General features: G+C 39.0%; 1 protein-coding gene across 1 annotated transcript in view; it reads right to left on the bottom strand.

Annotated features, from left to right (window-relative positions):
- Window positions 1-17,038, bottom strand: part of LOC139692746 (erythroid differentiation-related factor 1) — a 53,474-nt gene extending 36,436 nt beyond the window's left edge. Inside the window, exons 1-9 of the mRNA XM_071590993.1 lie at window positions 16,763-17,038; window positions 16,454-16,680; window positions 10,687-10,792; window positions 10,405-10,551; window positions 9,364-9,564; window positions 7,213-7,388; window positions 6,791-7,050; window positions 3,297-3,408; window positions 969-1,077 (exon numbers count right to left, since the gene is read on the bottom strand). Of these exons, the coding sequence (XP_071447094.1) occupies window positions 969-1,077; window positions 3,297-3,408; window positions 6,791-7,050; window positions 7,213-7,388; window positions 9,364-9,564; window positions 10,405-10,551; window positions 10,687-10,792; window positions 16,454-16,680; window positions 16,763-16,837 (1,413 nt within the window). The 5' untranslated portion in view covers window positions 16,838-17,038. The remainder of the gene's footprint in view (window positions 1-968; window positions 1,078-3,296; window positions 3,409-6,790; window positions 7,051-7,212; window positions 7,389-9,363; window positions 9,565-10,404; window positions 10,552-10,686; window positions 10,793-16,453; window positions 16,681-16,762) is intronic.
- Between the last annotated feature and the right edge of the window lie 513 nt (window positions 17,039-17,551).

Raw genomic sequence — 17,551 nt, 5'->3', positions numbered from 1 at the left:
CGGCTTGGATTCAGCTGGGAGTATCCAAAGCAATCACCTGAATTTGAACCCACGATCCTTTGGATATCAGCCAGATGCTCTACTTACTAGATTACTATGCCACCAGTTCATTTAAAAATTTCATAAACTAAAGATATAAGACAGGAAACTCCAAAGGATTAGTGCAAAACAGATTTGAAGTGATAAATTTATTCAACTAATTAACGTAGTGTGAGCTTCCTTCCCCTTCGGGAAAGCCACCAGCCATTGGTCCACTTGAATTTTAACTACCACTTAAAATCTCTGAGGGGCAGCACTTAATCCTCTCGCACCAAATACGTCAGCTACGCTCACCTCTCTTCAGGTGAAATACTTAATTGATGCCAAAAGGAAATTTATTTTCATCAAATAACAAATAATTTATGTCATTTGGTGTTCTCGTGCAATTGTTCCACGATTGCTCTTCAGTGCCAGTTAGTCAAAGGTGATGGAAGAGACAAACCCTTCAATTCTTAGCTAAAAGTTTCACTGCTAACTGAGAATTGAATTCTTCACCTCTTTTTCTCCACACTATCCTCTCTTATCTCCAAGTCACAGAGAATTATTTACTTTTTAAGAGCAGTCCGTAATTATAAATTAAGCTTAACTAAGTGCAACTTCATCCCACCCTCACCACACACTCTTTGATTTTCTTGCTTTACCATACAAAGATTCCATTTTCTTGTACCTTAAAATTCAAAGGTCCCTTCTAACACTTTGATTTCAGGTGATTGACACACGCAAGATTAAAGCACAAAATAATTATACATTTCCATTCAATGTAAAACTCCCAAACTGAATCATTCAAAAGCCTTCCTTAGGCCTTTAAAAATCAAATAACTAAAACTGTTTTCAGTTTTTGGTGCTTTGCAATTAGGTTCAGGAGTTGTGTAATTCTCAAAAATTGACTGTAATTAGGGAATGTAATAAGGAAAGAAGTGTACACTTACTCTTGGATATTTTTCTTTTTCCAGCAATGCGAGGCAATTCTGTAGCAAAGTCTGGATTGTCGCTTGTTGCCTCTTATTTGGCTTGGGGTTCTTCATATTTCTTGCAACTCTGAAAAGACGTCAAAAACAATTCTCATGACATCAGACCAATGAAATTGATTATGACAGTGCATCTATTTGTACTCTCAACTTGTATACCTCTGAAAATGCTATTAAAGCACTTTAAATACATATTCGAGTTAAAGGGAAATAAAGAAGTAGCAACAAATATTTGGAAGGTTATCTGAAAAAATCACATCTCACAATCAAGCTCTGAAACTACACCCAAAAGAAATTACAATGAAAAACAACTTTACTAATAAATAACCTAAGTTTTTGTAATATTTGAAGAAATGTAGCACGTGCATTGTAAATATTTTTGTATTGAACCAGTTATTATAGTTATAATTAAAAATTAGAAAAATAATATTGTAGTTTCTCTATTAAATACCTCAAAATTATTCACATCATTGAAGTATTAAGGAGCAACATTTACTTATTTGCAAAAATTGCCTGAAGTTAGCAATTTGATGTTCACCATTGATACCTCATAAATTTGAGGCACAGATAGAGAAGGCATGCTTTGGAGGAAATTAGATTAAATGTTTGATTGGCATCATTAAAAATACTGGTGAGTGGATGAGTTAACTCGCATTGGGTTATTCTAAAATCTGAAACCATACATAAAGCCAGCCAAACATAAAGTTTGCACCACGGCAAAGTTACAGCCAATTTGAGGATTGGGAGTTAAATCAGAAGGCCTGGCCTTTGAACCAAACATCATTTTCATGGGTATACATGAGAGCTGTAGGAGACAAAGTAAAATGAGTAGCTTTTTCGAAACACTTCCCTCTTCTTCCGCTACATCTGCATGGCTTATTACATCATATGCCAATCATGGTACAAAGAAAATCCATATGCACCTATGCATAGTCCCATAATTAAATCTTTTCTAATTTTACTCATAAAATAATGAAGTTTTATCCAATTGTGGATGAATTTTCTTTTGGATTAATTCTTACAAACACTTTACATCATCTAATAATTATTTAATTCACCATAGGCCCATTCAGCATGGCTTCATAATTTGTCTCCATAATTTTTCAACGGATTTTGGGATTCAAAGAATTCATTTAGAGAAAGTGACATCACTATCTAGCTTTCAACTTTTGATAAAATAATTACCTAGCTCCGTAAATTCATCAAGGAATCAGAAAAGTAATAATAATAATTATTTCAGTAACATAATACGTACAATTTAAACTCATTATGAAATGGTGTGGTCAATAATGTTTCTACTGTAACAACCATGAGAATGAAAACACCTACTCTCACAGCATTATTCATTTGTCAACGGCTGTCGACTGGATCAACTTCATTCACTGCATTCATCTTGTGGAACTGAACTGCCATCAACCATATCATCTTATCATTTTAAATCATCGAATATATAGTACACTATTTTGATTTGGTGAAAAATACTCCAGAGGGAAATGTGTTAAATTCCCACTTAATCCAGTTTTCATTTAATTTCTGGCCCCTGAATAGTGTGGGTTGGTGAGGGCTCACTGTGTTGCTGTCAAATCAAAACCCTCCAAAGCAACTGAACAAAATATGCTGCAGCCAGCTTGTGTGGCAAATTAAGATCTTTCAAATTTGCATTAACTATGGGGTTTGAACGTTTCAAATATCTAAGCAATCCTCAAATATCAAAGGAGCACGTTTTTAAAAATTGTATATGTATTAGACCAATTTAAAATATTAATTATTTATTTTACATTAGTCCAAAAACAGCACTTCAACCTTTACACCGGACTTTGAATATTGATTGAACTATTTGACATTTACATACACCCAAGCCCTAGGTAAAGGAAAAACCACCTAGGCGGGAATCGAACCACCAACCTCTGGGTTGGCAGAGAAGGACGTTACCCTGCCGCCACCGGGGCTGGCGATCATTTCATAATGATACATAAATATTCAACTATAAATTAAACATGGAGATCAGTCAATCAGCTCTCTCATCTCAAGTATGCCTAGTATCTTATATTCTAACCTTATTATAAACAGTTTGTTACAAAATTCTTACAGACTTCAAATATCATTACTAGTACAATTATGTTCAACATTACTTATTGCACTTAATCCAATTGACAGTGGACTTACATGACACTTTGGAATTTTAGAATACTTAAAAAAATCAAATGTCAGTTAAAGCAGATCTCAATTAATAAGGAATACATTTTAATGTTTATCTGATCGAAGAGAGAGGAGCAACTGTGTACCTACCGATAGAGGAGCATCCCAACAGGCACGGTGAATGGATTCTGGCCTTTGTCATCCAGGACATCCGTGCAGAGAGAGGTCAAGTCATACAGTTTCACTATGTCATCATCCTTACCTGAATGGCAAATATTTGGATTGACATATTCAAATAATTAACCAAGCACTTACTCAAAAAAACATCAAAAAAATTAAAAGTTCTTATTACACAAACTGCAACGTGAATCATATAAGTGAGAACCAGATCTTTGTTTTAAATTGAAATTATACTCAACCAAGGATTTATTTTACAAGGCAAAAATTATCAATGTTTTAAATACTGTGTTTGACCATGATACAATCTCCCATTTTAGATGCTAATTAAAAAAAAAAAGTTATAGGAGGGATGGGGATCTCCACATCCACATAGAAGTTGAGATACTTTCATATTCAGTGTTTATAATACTGCAAGAATCACTATTGAAATAATGATAAGCATCACATATATCTTTCATTTACACAGGCCAGTCTACCTACCCCACAGACATTGACTTCAAACGAATGACCACTTTCTAAATGGACCCCAATTTCTCATTGATCTTTTTTTGGTGTCTTAAAACCATAGCCAATCGTATCAACCTTTTACGGTACCTTTAAATTCATCAAAAAAGCTATTTTTATTAACTCTTTTGACACGTAAAACTGGTAAAAGTGGCTGCCTACTTTTCTTCCACATGTTCTTAGTTTACATAAATTCTTGCTCATGCAAATAGAAATGTTTGCACATGTAAATACACCCAATTCAGTAATTCTGTGTGTGAGTGATGGCGTATGCGCGTGGCGAGAGACCCCAAAATGTGGAGGGGGAAGGAAGGAGCCAATCAGAGATGAGGAGCAGTGACCCATGAGCCGCAAAAGCAATCCTCTCTCTCACTTTCCTTCCAGCAATTAGTGTTGAGCAATCACAATAACGTCATTCCATTTTGCTCTAACAGGCATTTTCAAAAAGCCACGGCTACTTGGTCATATAATAATGCATTCATTGGAAACTGCTTTCCTGAATGGTTATTGTACAAACCTACACTTCACGACATAATCACCGTTCCTTCCTGATCATTATTCATGATGCTGCACCAGCTTCTTTAATTCCTCGACAAAGGAGTTGCTGCTTAATAATTGAACCAGTTGAACCGTGCAATTATAGAACCAGTTGACAATGGCAGTCCTTGTCGTCTGCAGACTACTGCCCTCCAAACCACTGTCTCAAGCACAAGAAAAGAAAATGGTGGCTGGGTGCATGGCTGGATAGCAGTCCAAGCACACTCCTCCACTCAACATTCTTTGCTCTTTGTGCTCGTCAATAAGCATTTTTGCCTTGCATGAAATTATTGATATTTGAGCTTTTCCAAAACAATCGCATAAATAGTGGTGCATTTAATAATAGGAAAAAGGAAGCCAGAGCACTGATTCTCAGTTGTCGATCGGATCAGAGAGAGGGATGCATCACAGACTTGGTGCTCAATTCTCCCCTCCATGAGATGACTCTCTCTCTCCACCCCAGCAGAGCCACAATCTGAGCGATTCAGCATTGGCTCTATCTTCACTTACAAAGACAACGATCATGGGTTAAGAGTTAGCAAAGAAATCAATCCTCCTTAAAGTGCGACCACACAATGGCTAAACATTGGCCACCCGATACCAGTCCTTTTAACGAATGTCTAATAGTGTCATATCACCCAAATATTCCAATGCGACAGCATTCCTAAGTTAATCAGAAAATGCTTAAATTAGATTAAGACAAAGAAATCTCCGATAATAGGTGATTTTAATGCGTATATAATGTAGTTTGGTCGATTCCTCAGTCCCATTCAGTTTGTCTTCACGCACTGAAGTAATTGGAAGCTGAAACTGGCAGCTTGAGTACTTCAATCTACTTAAGTCAGGAAAGAGTCCCCTTTCCGAGAAAAGCCACACATTTGAAAGTTAACGGATATATACACAACAATGGTTTCAAAGAACGAGACGAGAAAAATAGACTCCTACTACAAAAGGGTCGCCAGGTGAAAGGCAGTAGTTTCACCATTAAGCACTGGTGGCGCAAACCGAGTGGGTCGGCCCGGCATTGGCCGCCACAATTGCATGCCAGAGTGAAGCTCATGGTATCGACTGCAGTACTGCGATGTGGAAGGCAACAGGAAACCAGCACATTATTCTCCCTAGAATATGCAACCTTGCCACTAAATTACATTCAAATATATATGTAGTAGAATGGAAAGAGATGAGCTGAGGTAAACCAATCCAAGGATTGAAATACTGCTGAATGAATGTATTTTGCACACACTTAATTTCAAAATGCTACACAGCAGCTCTATTATTTTTATATTAGTAGATGAAAACTATCTCAAATTCACGGAAAATCCAAGAGTTTTGCCACAAGATCCTGGCATTGATTGAAATTGCAAAGCAATCTTTAATTGAGGGTCAATGCCACAACTGGATACCTTGGGGAGGGTTCAAACCCTCAACAAATACCATATTTACCCGGCCCATGAGATGCACCTTTTCCTACCCTAAAATCAGCTGGCGTCTTATTGGTCGAGGGCATACACAAATATAATTTCAAGCTACAAGTGCAAGGCCATTCACCAGCAAAATACTTGCCATGAAGTATTTTCTCCCTCATCAGAGACAGAAAATTATTGCCTTTCTCACACATTTAGATAATATCGCTGTTTTGAGTCAGTAATAAGCAATAGAGTTTCAATGTTTTGTTGAAAGTGCTTCCTAAATAATTTCCAAATAAATCGTAAATTTACACATTGTAATCTGTTCAGTTTCATCTCACATGTCGTGCTACAGTAAAACTTAATACAAATTAATCTAACGAGGATACAGCTCCCCTCTGCTGATACATTCATTCATTGTTCATCTCCCGATAAACTCAAGAGTCTACAGCGATTCAACCTCAAGTAGCGTCATAAAGGTAGAGACAAGGGTTCCTTAATTACAAATTTCGATAATATCAAAATAATAATAATAACAACTAAAAGTCACATATAAAGTTAAATGATAATAACCTCTCATGGGATCTTAAAAGAGAAGAATGTAGTACAGCATTGCATTTAAACTTGAATTCATAAATTACACTTGAGAAGAGGGAAACAAGGCGGCAGCTGAAAGGTGTTGGGGTGAGTGATGATGAATTCCTGGGTCCCTATGATGAATAAATGTAGACATAAGTGTAATAGCTATTTTTTTAAAGCTAAAATTCAATTGTCTTTATATTAAGTGTAAACAAAAAAATACTTACATCTTTCCTGTCTGATCCACATATTTTTTGAATATTGTGACCTGAAAAACCACAGTGCATCTTATGGGCCAGGAGATACAGTATACATGAGGTTAAGTATCCAACTGCACAATATTATCCATCTGTTTTATTATTTACGAAAAGCTCAACATTCTTATTGAGCAAAGAGCAATCTGATCACTGACTTATTAGAAAATAAAACTTTCATTACCTCTGAAGAGCCAATAGGTATGTCCAGCTTTGGTAGCATTTGACTTAAGGAAAGATAATATGTTCTGAGCAACATCGCGAATTAGTTTGGGTGAGAACTTGGAGTGGGGGAGGTGAGGCAGGTCCTCCGTTTTGATGAGCTCATATCTCTGCACTATCCCAGCCAGGTGGTAGCACATGACCACCTCCGGCACGTTGCACATCAAGTTATCCAGCCAATAATCAATGCCCGTCAAAACGTTGATGGGTCTAGTCATCTCCCTGGAACAGAACACGCACACAACACTAAGAAATTCTTAAAAACAATACGTCGTGGCCGACCAATGGATAAATGTAACTACGGCCATCAAAACAAGTTAAGGGTAGAACCCTAAACGTGATCTATTGATCTATTATTCTAATACATCCAGCGCCCAGTCATACCTTAACCTTAGACTGATGCAAGGGTGGGTGCTGCCGCCAAATATTGGCATATCGGTCCCAATTAACATTTGTATGTCCTCAAATGTCCAGACCACATTACGTGTAAAATTATGGCTGGACACGGCATCTGGCACGGCTTCCTCTTCTCTTGGCTCCGGCAGAGGTGGAGAATCCTTCTGGAGGGGCAGGGAATGAATGCCGTTTACACCACGCTCAGTAAGAAGTGCAGAAAGTTGGACGAAAACGGACACACTCAGACAACAAAGAAGCGCATGGTTCCAAACCATGACCATACTCTAAAGTTTTATCACAAGAGACATGTTTGAAATGTACAACCATTAAAAGAACAAAAATAGACAAACTGTGTTCAATAGAAATAAAGAGTGATCATAAATTTTTATTAACATTACTTGATGTGCCAAAATTACTTTCGTACTACATTAGTTACAGCCACTGCAAATTCAAGCATGTTTAGTTCCCACAAGGCATTGATAGAGATAAATTGTGTCGCTGCATATGCTTTTGACTAGACAAACCTTCAGTCTATGCCACTGTAGGAGTTAATGGAGTGCCTGTTCTCCCCTGTGACACAGCTAGAAGATTGCTTAAAAAGGGGAACCAATTCAAGGTGGACCAAGAGCTCCAGTCACTACTCAAACAGAAGTCAACACAAGCACTGCCGCTACCATTCCACAATGAATAACACCAAGAGCAATATCAACAATTTCATTGGTTGCCACGAACATGCTCGTGTGGGAAAAATTGCGCATGGAATGTGTTTGGGCGTTGTGGGTTATATGAGACTATTCGCGCCCAAAAAGCCAAACATTCAAATGAACGTTTGCTTGCGGTTGAAGCCACAGGAAGATGAGGAGTTTTATTTCAAGTTTATCGCCGCAGATGAAAATTGAATGCTTGATTTTAATATCGAGAGCAAACAGCCGAGCACTGCATGGTAGAAAGCTTCAACACCAAAGTGGAACGGCTGCTGTCGCATAATTGTGCAGTATTCAGGGAATGTTGTGTCAGCATGCACAACAATAAATGGAGAATAGCAGTTGGGAATGTCCAATGGGAAAGAGGGAAGAGAAGTGTGATTTTAGCAGTTCAGTAAAATTGTTCTTTGACCTAAGAATGTTATCAAAATAGTTCAGTGAGTGCATTACATTTTGAATGCAAGTGATGTGTCTATTCTCCTCATTTTCATAATTTCCTTTTTTACTTATTTTATTTGATTATGCCAACTGCTTTGCTGAGATCAGGATGCTGAAATTACTTGAAAGCTATCCTAGGTGATATCCAAAGAAGCCAGTGATGATAATTTGTCCAGCAGAAGGATCTGGGTATCCTTTTTTTAAGGACATTGAAAACGGAGAAATATCCTTCAAATTGCAGGATGAAGCTAATGTTTAACACAAAACTGATTGAATTTTCAGTTGAGACAATTGTAATTTTACTGAATGAGATTCCAACATCAGAAAAACCATGACAATTCTTAATGTGCGTTACTTGCTCAAAGTGGCTTGCCTAACATTATGGTGAAGGTGTGAGTATCCTACATTTGATCAGAACATGGGTCAGTCAATAACTCTTAAGACAATCCAAGAGATGGCACTCTAAGTCTCGGAAAAGGTTTGCTCTAAGTACGGTAAGCCTCATCTATCACCAGACTGATATTAACATTTTGACTATATCCATCATGTGGTTTAATTTCAATAGTTGATAGAAACAATAAACTTGTGTTTTCTTAGAATAATGACTTTTGTTTTTGCGACTGTTTACAATTGGGCAAATACGTTCAAACGCACATCCGTAAATCATGAGAATTGTTCAGGATGTCCAATGGCAGTAACTTCCATCGAAATGGTTGACAAAATCCACAAATTGACTTTCAGTGATTGACACATCAATGTTTGCAAAATAGTCGAGGCCCCAGGTGCACATTTCACCAAGTAAAACACTTTCAATTTTGCATGAAAAAATGTGAGAAAAAACTCGACCTTTGCTCGGTTTGCTCTTGGGATAAATGTAATCATGTGGTTGATTTGGTTGAGGTTGGTTTGGCACTCTTCCATCATGATCCTGACAAGAGTCTGCGTCACTAAAGGAGAGAGAACTCAATTTATTTCAATTGCTTTTGATATATCTTACCGAAGCAGACATGGCGACAGGATCTGGTCTCCCATCGGGACCTTTGATGTTTATATAATTGGCCTCATCAACATCCATGTCCTTATGCTTGGGACTGGCCTCCTCAGGGCCAGATGCCAAGCTATGGTACAGGAATTTTGAGACCAAACTTCTCTGCTGCACCGCACCCCTCGTCCTGTTCCGTTGGCATAAACCCTTCTCCTAAAACAGTAAAAATTGAGCTCACAGTGATGGACAATGTCCATTACATTTAAATGGCATCAGAGCATTCAGCTCAGCACAGAGTAGACACAGTGATCTCATTTTCCATTAACATGAAAAACGACTATTTTCAGTCAAATGCAGTGAAGACAGTCTGGCTAAAAATCTTAACGCTGGGTTCAAATTGGCCGGCTAAAGAATATACGGAGGGAATGATATGGGAAAATACCCTCGCACCACGTATGAGACATTGCCTCCTCTTCCCATTTGAAACAATACGAATTTGCAAATAAAATCTCTGCATGATGCAATAAAATAAAGCTAACTATTTACCAGATTCAAGGAAATAAACCAATTCAGGTTGAATAGAGCAGATAAATTCAGCATTGACCCTCTTATTGTACGCCTTACCAGCACAAATTTGTCATGCCCATTTTTCATTTTATTTTTCACTACGAGTCTTGTTACTCAGGCCTTGGGCGATATCTCTGCGAGAACACTAATATTAGCCCGAAACAAGTTTTGGGCCGAGTGTGTGAAAAGAAATCTATTTAGAAGGATATGAAAGTGAATTTGCTATCATAAAAATGATTGCTTCACAGGGCCAGGCCTAAGGAAGTATGGAAGTGGACAGAGCTAAACAATGCTGAGCCTACCACCAAAACAATCTCACTATTGCATTCTTTCGAGGTAAAGATCTTATTCCGACTCTATTGTTTAACTTCCAAAGTGCTCATGATTGCGACCATAGTGATGAGAGCTGAATGGACTCATACACGTACCAGAAAAGTGAACTTGAAATAAAATTGCTCCCTAAAGGAACATACTTTTATTATTCACCTTATCATCAAGTGATGTGAGCACGTGGTTGAAGAAAAAGTTTTTCAGCCACTCCCATTCTTTTTTGGCAGTTAATAACAGGTGTTTGTGGATGTCAAAGTCATCTATAAGGAGGGTGTTCTCAATTCTATGAACCATCATGCTGACCTGCAAGTAGAAGTGTTTATCACACAGTAGAACTGGACACAATGACACACATAACATCACATTCATATTAGTCTCATTTTATTGATTTCAACAATTAATTATAGGACTTAATTTACAATAACTCAAGATACTTACTGGTCCTCGGCTGTATGGAATTTTCAGCAATTTTTTAATATTTTCTGCATCAGATACAACATCCACTTCACCCACGCAATCTGGAAACATGTGGGCCATTTTGAAGCTAAGAAAAGAAATAAAGTGAATAAGAAGTTCTTACACAATCATCTATATTAAAAATTCAAGATTTTTAAAGAACCCAGCAACTATGCAATGCTAAAATTCTAAGCCCTCCCCAAAGATGACTCTAAATAAATTATTGAACAAATCCTGCTTTCTAATAAATCATTCTTCCAAATCACATCATCATAATCATTGGTCATTCAATCCTAAGATTGGTTGACAGCAGCCCTCCAATCCTACCCTATCTCAGGCTATATGGCTTACTTCCTGAGTTTTTTTGCAATGGACAATTGCAATCTTCTTGCAATGCCCTTTCTTCTTTATTTGTCCCAAGTATTTACGTCCCTTGGCCTTCTTCTTGGCTCTATTTTTCCTTCCATTGTAGTCTTCAAGAATCCATTGTGCCTCAGGGTGTGGCCAATCCATCTGGTTCTTCTCTTTATACGGTGATATATAAGGTCCGTTCTTCGTCTATTCTTCTGTATGCTTCTTCATTCCTTATCTTATCCGTCCATTTGATCTCAAGCATCCTCCTCCAGCACCAGGTTTCGAAGGCTTTTTCGAAAGGTCTTTTCTGGCCTACTTTTCCTATGGTCCATACATCTGAGCCATAGAGTGCCACGCTCCATACAAATGTTTTCACGTGTTGTTTCCTCGTCTGTAGTTCTATCTTCTGCGAACAAAGCAGTTGTCTTTTCATTGTGAATGCTCTCTTCACTTAGCTGAGCTATTCTTCCCTTGATGTCTGTAGTACTTCTTCCGTCCCATGTTGATGGTACTTCCAAGAAAGGTGAAGGAATCCTTTTGCTCTAATTTCTGTCCTTTCAGGGTGACTACTGTATTCTGCTTCTTTCTTCCACATACTAGGATTTTAGTCTTTGTCTTGTTTATATTCATGTTGTATCTTTGTAGAACTTGATTCAATACATTTAGTGACCTTTGAAGATCCTCCTGGTTTTCTGCTATCACGGCAATATCGTCGGCGAAGTGTGGCATGTTCATCTCTTCTCCATTGATCCTAATTCCATTGCCTCATCCAAATACATATTGAACGAAGCAGGTGAGAGGTTGTATCCTTGTCTAACTCCTTTGCTAATTTTAGTCTCTATATGGTTTCCATCTCTCATTCACATTGTGGCTACTTGCTTCTTGAATAGCTGATTGATTATTCTTCGGTCATTGTAATCTATTCTACGTTTTTCCAGCAGTCCAACCATCTTGGTCCATTCCACATTGCTGAAGGCTTTCTCCAAGTCCACGAATGTCACATGCAGTCGATTGTTTCCTCTATCGTGATTCTCAGACAGAGCACCGCTTCCCTGGTTCCTCTGTTCTTCCTAAAGCCAAATTGGTTTTCCAATAGGTTATCTTCAATTTTCCTTTCCATCCTTTGACTTATTTTTCACAAAAATATTTTTGATGCATGTAACACAAGACTCAAGGTTTGGTGCTCCTTGCATTTCTCTGTCCTTGTCTTCTTTGGTATCATGATCATCACACTGCTTTGAAAGTCTTCCGTCTTTGTAGCTATCTGTAACTAGTCCATACAGATTGTCCTTGGCTTTGTTTCCAAGTGCCTTGATGATGTCTCCATCAATTTTGTCTTCTCCAGGATATTTGTTCTTCTTAAGGTCTTTTACTGCTCTATTGACTTCGTTCTTCAGCATGTATGGGTCCTGCTTTCGTCATCCGTTTCACTATTGTCCTTCATCAGGTTTTCTTCCAGTGGCCTCGGACCTTGGTAGAGTTCTTCTATGTATTGCTTCTATCTATTGCCAATATCTTCACCTTCTATCAGTGTATCCCCATTTACATCCCTGATGTTGCTGCTTTTCATTTTCCTTTCACCGAAATGTTTCTCCACAAGTTTGTATGCTGAATCCGTAATCCCATTCTTCATATTTTCCTTGATTTCCTCACAGCAGCCTCCTATCCTATTCTCCCCAGCCTTTTTGTGTTCTCGGTTGACTTGGTTCTTAAGCTTCTTGTCGAGCCTTTCCTCGTCATCATTCCCATATTTCCGTCTTTCTTCTACTAGTTCCCTTATCTCCATCGTGATCCATGGTTTCTTCATGTCAGCTCTCTTTCTCACCACTTGCTCTCCTGCAACTTCTGCGATTGCCTGCTTCAGTTCATCCCATGTCTCTTCGGTGCTCCTTTCTTCTTCATCACCTAGTTTGCTCTCAACGGCCTTGGTGAACCTTTGTCTGTTGTCTTTTTCCAACAGCAATTTTGAGTCCTACCTTGGCTCTTGGTTGTCTTCTTAATCTTCCGGTAGCAAAGTCAACTCTCCATGATTACTAGGTTGTGATCGCTATTTATGTCTACAACGGGGTAACTCTTGCACTGCTTGACGCAATTCTAGTATCTCCTTCTTACTAGTATTTCGTCTATTTGGTATCTTGCGATATCCCCCGGCCATCTTCCATGTGTACCTCCTTCGTCGATGTTGTTCAAGGAGGGTGTTAGCCAATACCATATTCTTCTCATTGCAGAACTCGACTAGTCTTTCTCCTTTGGTGTTCCCCAGCCTGAAATTTCCGATGCTTCGTCCTTCTTTTCCTTCTCCTATGACAGCATCCCAGTCTCCCATTATGATGAGATTTTCTTTCCCCTTTACCTTCCCGGAGGACTTCTTCCATTTACCCATACACTTCTTCTTCTGTACAGCTACACGTATGCACGTATACTTGCACGATCGCTGTGTACATGGGCTCTCCTTCCCACTTCACCAACAGAATTCTCTCGTTGTATGGCAATATTGCCTTTACTCTTTGCCCCCATTCTTTCTTCAGTACGATGCCAATTCCTGTGTTCCACCAGCTGTCTCTTGAGTATATAACTCAACCTGTCCCTCCAGTAAATCGTCTGCTCCCATCCCCTTAATCTCGCTAACTCCCAGGATGTCTATACCCAGCCTCTCCATTTTTAGCTTGGCATTCTCCAGCTTTCAGCTCACCTCTAAGGCTCTTACACTCCATGTCCCTATCCTGCATCTGTCTTTCGTGACCAATGTACCATCCCAGTAGTTTCCAACCCACCCAGAGGTCCGATTGGGGAACTATTTTACCGGGAAGTATGCCATCATGTCATTAATAGGTGGAGTGCAGGGCTGCATCTCCTCAGACACTAATGCAGATGTTTCTCATTGCCTTCTGCAATGCAGTACTTTGGCCGATTCCGTGAACTTCACTCCCGCCCAAAGCTATGGCCGTTGATGCCAAACCAATCTCCTAGATCTGGGCCATCAATGCCTTCTACTGAGAGCTGCTTCCTCTCAAGAGTGGGGTCATTTTTTTCTTTTTGTGTTTCGTGAAAAAGTTGTCAACCGCTGGTTAATATTTTCCGGAAAAATAGCCAGAAAAATATTCTCTGTGTTATGGTCTTGCACCTGCGATCCTCGGCATGAGAGTCGAGCCCGCTACCGATGGTTCACCCTGGTCACCTTCAAAATAATCGCATACTTCCACTATCTGCCTTCATTTCAACCAACATACCTGCCCCCTCCACCACGGCCTTTGACATTTCATTGACACACAACATGCTTCTCTGTGCATATCCACCATCACTTCCCTCCCCTTATTCATTTCTCCCGACAATCCCTTTCCTCCCTCACCATGCCTTGTACCTCTTCACTTGTTTTCCTTTCATTGAACCAGCTTCTTCCATCCTTCTCCACACACATATCTGAAAATCTTCAAGCTTATGCTAATCAACTTGCCACAAAGACCAAGTTTCTGAGCTATTCACAAATGTGCTCCACATTTAAGTTTTTACTTGTCTTATTTCCACCTCATCAATCGAGGCTCGTGTCATCAACTCCCTCCTTTTGGCAAAAGCTTCTTTACCTAATGCAATGCTTCCTTTAATGTCCACGCTACTCTGCCCAACTTCATAAACAATTCCAAACTGTGCAACCTACCTAAATACTTGTATTTAGTTCCCACAACTTTTATGTTCATCATTGGCTTCATATTTTTGAATAAACACATTGCCTTTGTTTAACTATAATTGATTCTTATCCCAGACCTATCACAATTACTCTGCAATTTGCTCGGCAGCGAAAACAATTCCTTCCCTACCTAATTAATGCTTGGCACTTGGTAGACCTTACAGACTTGATCAGTTCGTCACCTACTTTCATTCCTTTCTCCAAACCTTCCCGTGTGCCTCTCACCATTTCCTTCTTGCATACATTGTAAAGCACAGGTGATAATGGACAACCCTGCTTCACCCCTCTTCCTAATACCACCTACCACTGGTCTGAGATGGGTACAGGTTTCAAATAAGTCGCCTATTCCTATCTTCTACAATAGAGCTATAATTGTCCCAGCTTACTAGTTTGAATACTCCCTCAAAATCCACACAGCAAGTACTTTAAAATTCATCAAAATTTACAATTCCAATTATATCAAACCACAAACAAAGTTTTCGATCCGAAGGTTGGTTTGATAGGTGTTGGTGGAGTTCATTAAGTCCAACATCTTATCACAGTTTAAGAAATCAAATTGCAAGTGACATGGTTCTTAGTTCACAAACAATTGACAACCCTGAACCACCTCAAATTTTATATACTCCCTTCTCACCATAATTGTGTCACGCTCTTTACTCAAGGGAAGCCATATATTTTTCCCGAACTAGAAACCACAAAGACTCAAAATTTTCAATTAGGTTCGAAATGATATTTTATTAAGTGAAATGGGACTTTTTGCTACGGTTAAATCACATCAGTAAATTTACTTTTTCGAATCCAACGACAATTAAATGGATGCTGAGCATTTTAATGGCATGAAAGAGGAGCACGACCAGAGTTATGAATGTTGGTGGTAGGTATGAGAGGTACAAACACCTGGGTATGGAAGGTAAGGAAAAGCTCGAGGAGTGAAAAGGAATTAGAAGTCATGATAATGAGGGCCAAGGAGACTTTCAGCAGGAAACGGAAAGCAATATGCATGAAAATGGATACTAGGCTGAGAAAGAGAATGGCCAAATGTTTTGCATGGAGTGTTGTGTTGCATGCATGGCAGTGAAACATTGACTGCATTAAACAGGACCCGGGAAAGGCTGGAGGAACTTGATATGAGGGCAGTATTCTGAGTGTGTGAACTGGAGAGATCGGAAATGCTGAGGGAAAGAGGATTGGTGGAAATAGTCGGAAAAAATAAGAGAAATTGACTTGGGCACATGCTACAAAGGGCTCTTGAAGGCGGTGCTGGAAGGGCCAGGCTAAAGGAAGGTCAAAGAGACGGACAATGTGGAGGAGGGTTGAGAGGGAGAAGAGTGTGAAGGAATAAAGAGGGCGCAGGAAGGGAAAACTTAGTGGATAAGAGGTCTCCATGAACCTGCCAACCACGGTTGATGACCTATGATGATGACGATGGCTATTACCTTCAACCTGTGTGCACCTATGCTTTGGTCATTTTTAGCTTAAGTGGGTATTTTGGATAACGGCACAGCTTTGAAAAGGAATGAAGACATTACGCGGATGTTCATTGTGACTAAAAAAATGACAGAATTGTGCATGATAACTCAAAATACGACAGGATTAATTCTAACCATTTTGAATAATACATTTCGAGGGAAACTGGGCTATTGTTTATGAAAGAAACTGACGGCAGCCAAGAGTCCAGATCTATAGGAAAAAGGATTGTACCGCACTAACCTTGAAAATCCAGTTGAATGTGACGGAAAATAGTGGAGACCATAAGGTTCTGCCGCACTGCTGAGCCAATTTGAAGGAGGCATGTTCAGGTCAGTGTTACACTGCAACTTCGCAAAATGAGCCGGTGACTGAGATGCAGAATATTTTACCACTGCAGTAGATTTAATTGGGTACAGATGCATTCCGATGGAAGGAGATTTACTGCCAGTAAGCTCACTTTCTTCTTTCTAGAAATGTGTAACACACAGTTACCCACAGTTTTAAGACTTATCTTCAATTGTCATAATTCTCGTAGATGGAATTATATACCTTTCCATTGTTATCTTCTGAATTATCCCTTTGGTTTACGTATTTTCCTGATTCTTGGAGAACCTTCTGGTCCATTACAGCAGCTTGTTCTACACTTGCAAAGGCCCCTGATCTCCGTCATCCAACTGCGAAGCATTAGGAATTACGGAAACATTCCCATTAATTTTTTCGCCAAATATTTGCGCTGTAGCAACTTTTATTTAAATTGCAATTGATTTTCAGCGCACCGAAACTTGTATAGTGTTTACTCTCGGACGGAAAGGGTTACAAACTCACTTGTTCAGTGCCCGGACACTCAATATGTTTAATATCGCTCGCAGCCTAGCAGACGACTGTCAAAAGAATGGCGCGGACGATCGCCGCGATCACGTGTAGTTCACTAGGAACTAACAGCTATTTTCCAGATTACCACCTCTTACCCTAGCAAGTAGGTGGAAGTCTCATGAATCCGTTGGAATATACATTTTAAGAGAAAGGCACAGTAAAGAAACTAGCACTATCAAAGTACATATGAAATGCAATAAAATCCTCTTACCTAATATTTGAATAAAGGAAAAAGATCGTCTAATCAGCATCAAGAATTAATTTAATTTGACCATTGTACTTGATTATCTTTGTTACGAATAACTCTGTGCTGTGATAGTTGACAGCTGTTACCTCTTACTGTAATGTTTGTGTCATCTGTAAATATAACAGGTTCAGTTCGTAGGAGACATTCAGGTAGATTATTTGTAAATGCTGGAAGTTTGTTACCATGCTAAGTTAACTGTATCACCCAGCTCGCAGAGA

Source organism: Hetaerina americana, unplaced genomic scaffold (assembly GCF_022747635.1).
Source record: "Hetaerina americana unplaced genomic scaffold, ioHetAmer1.1.p SCAF_40, whole genome shotgun sequence".
NCBI classification, from domain to species: Eukaryota; Metazoa; Arthropoda; class Insecta; order Odonata; family Calopterygidae; genus Hetaerina; species Hetaerina americana.
Note: the sequence above shows the minus strand (reverse complement) of the source record. Positions and strands in the feature narration are given on the sequence as shown.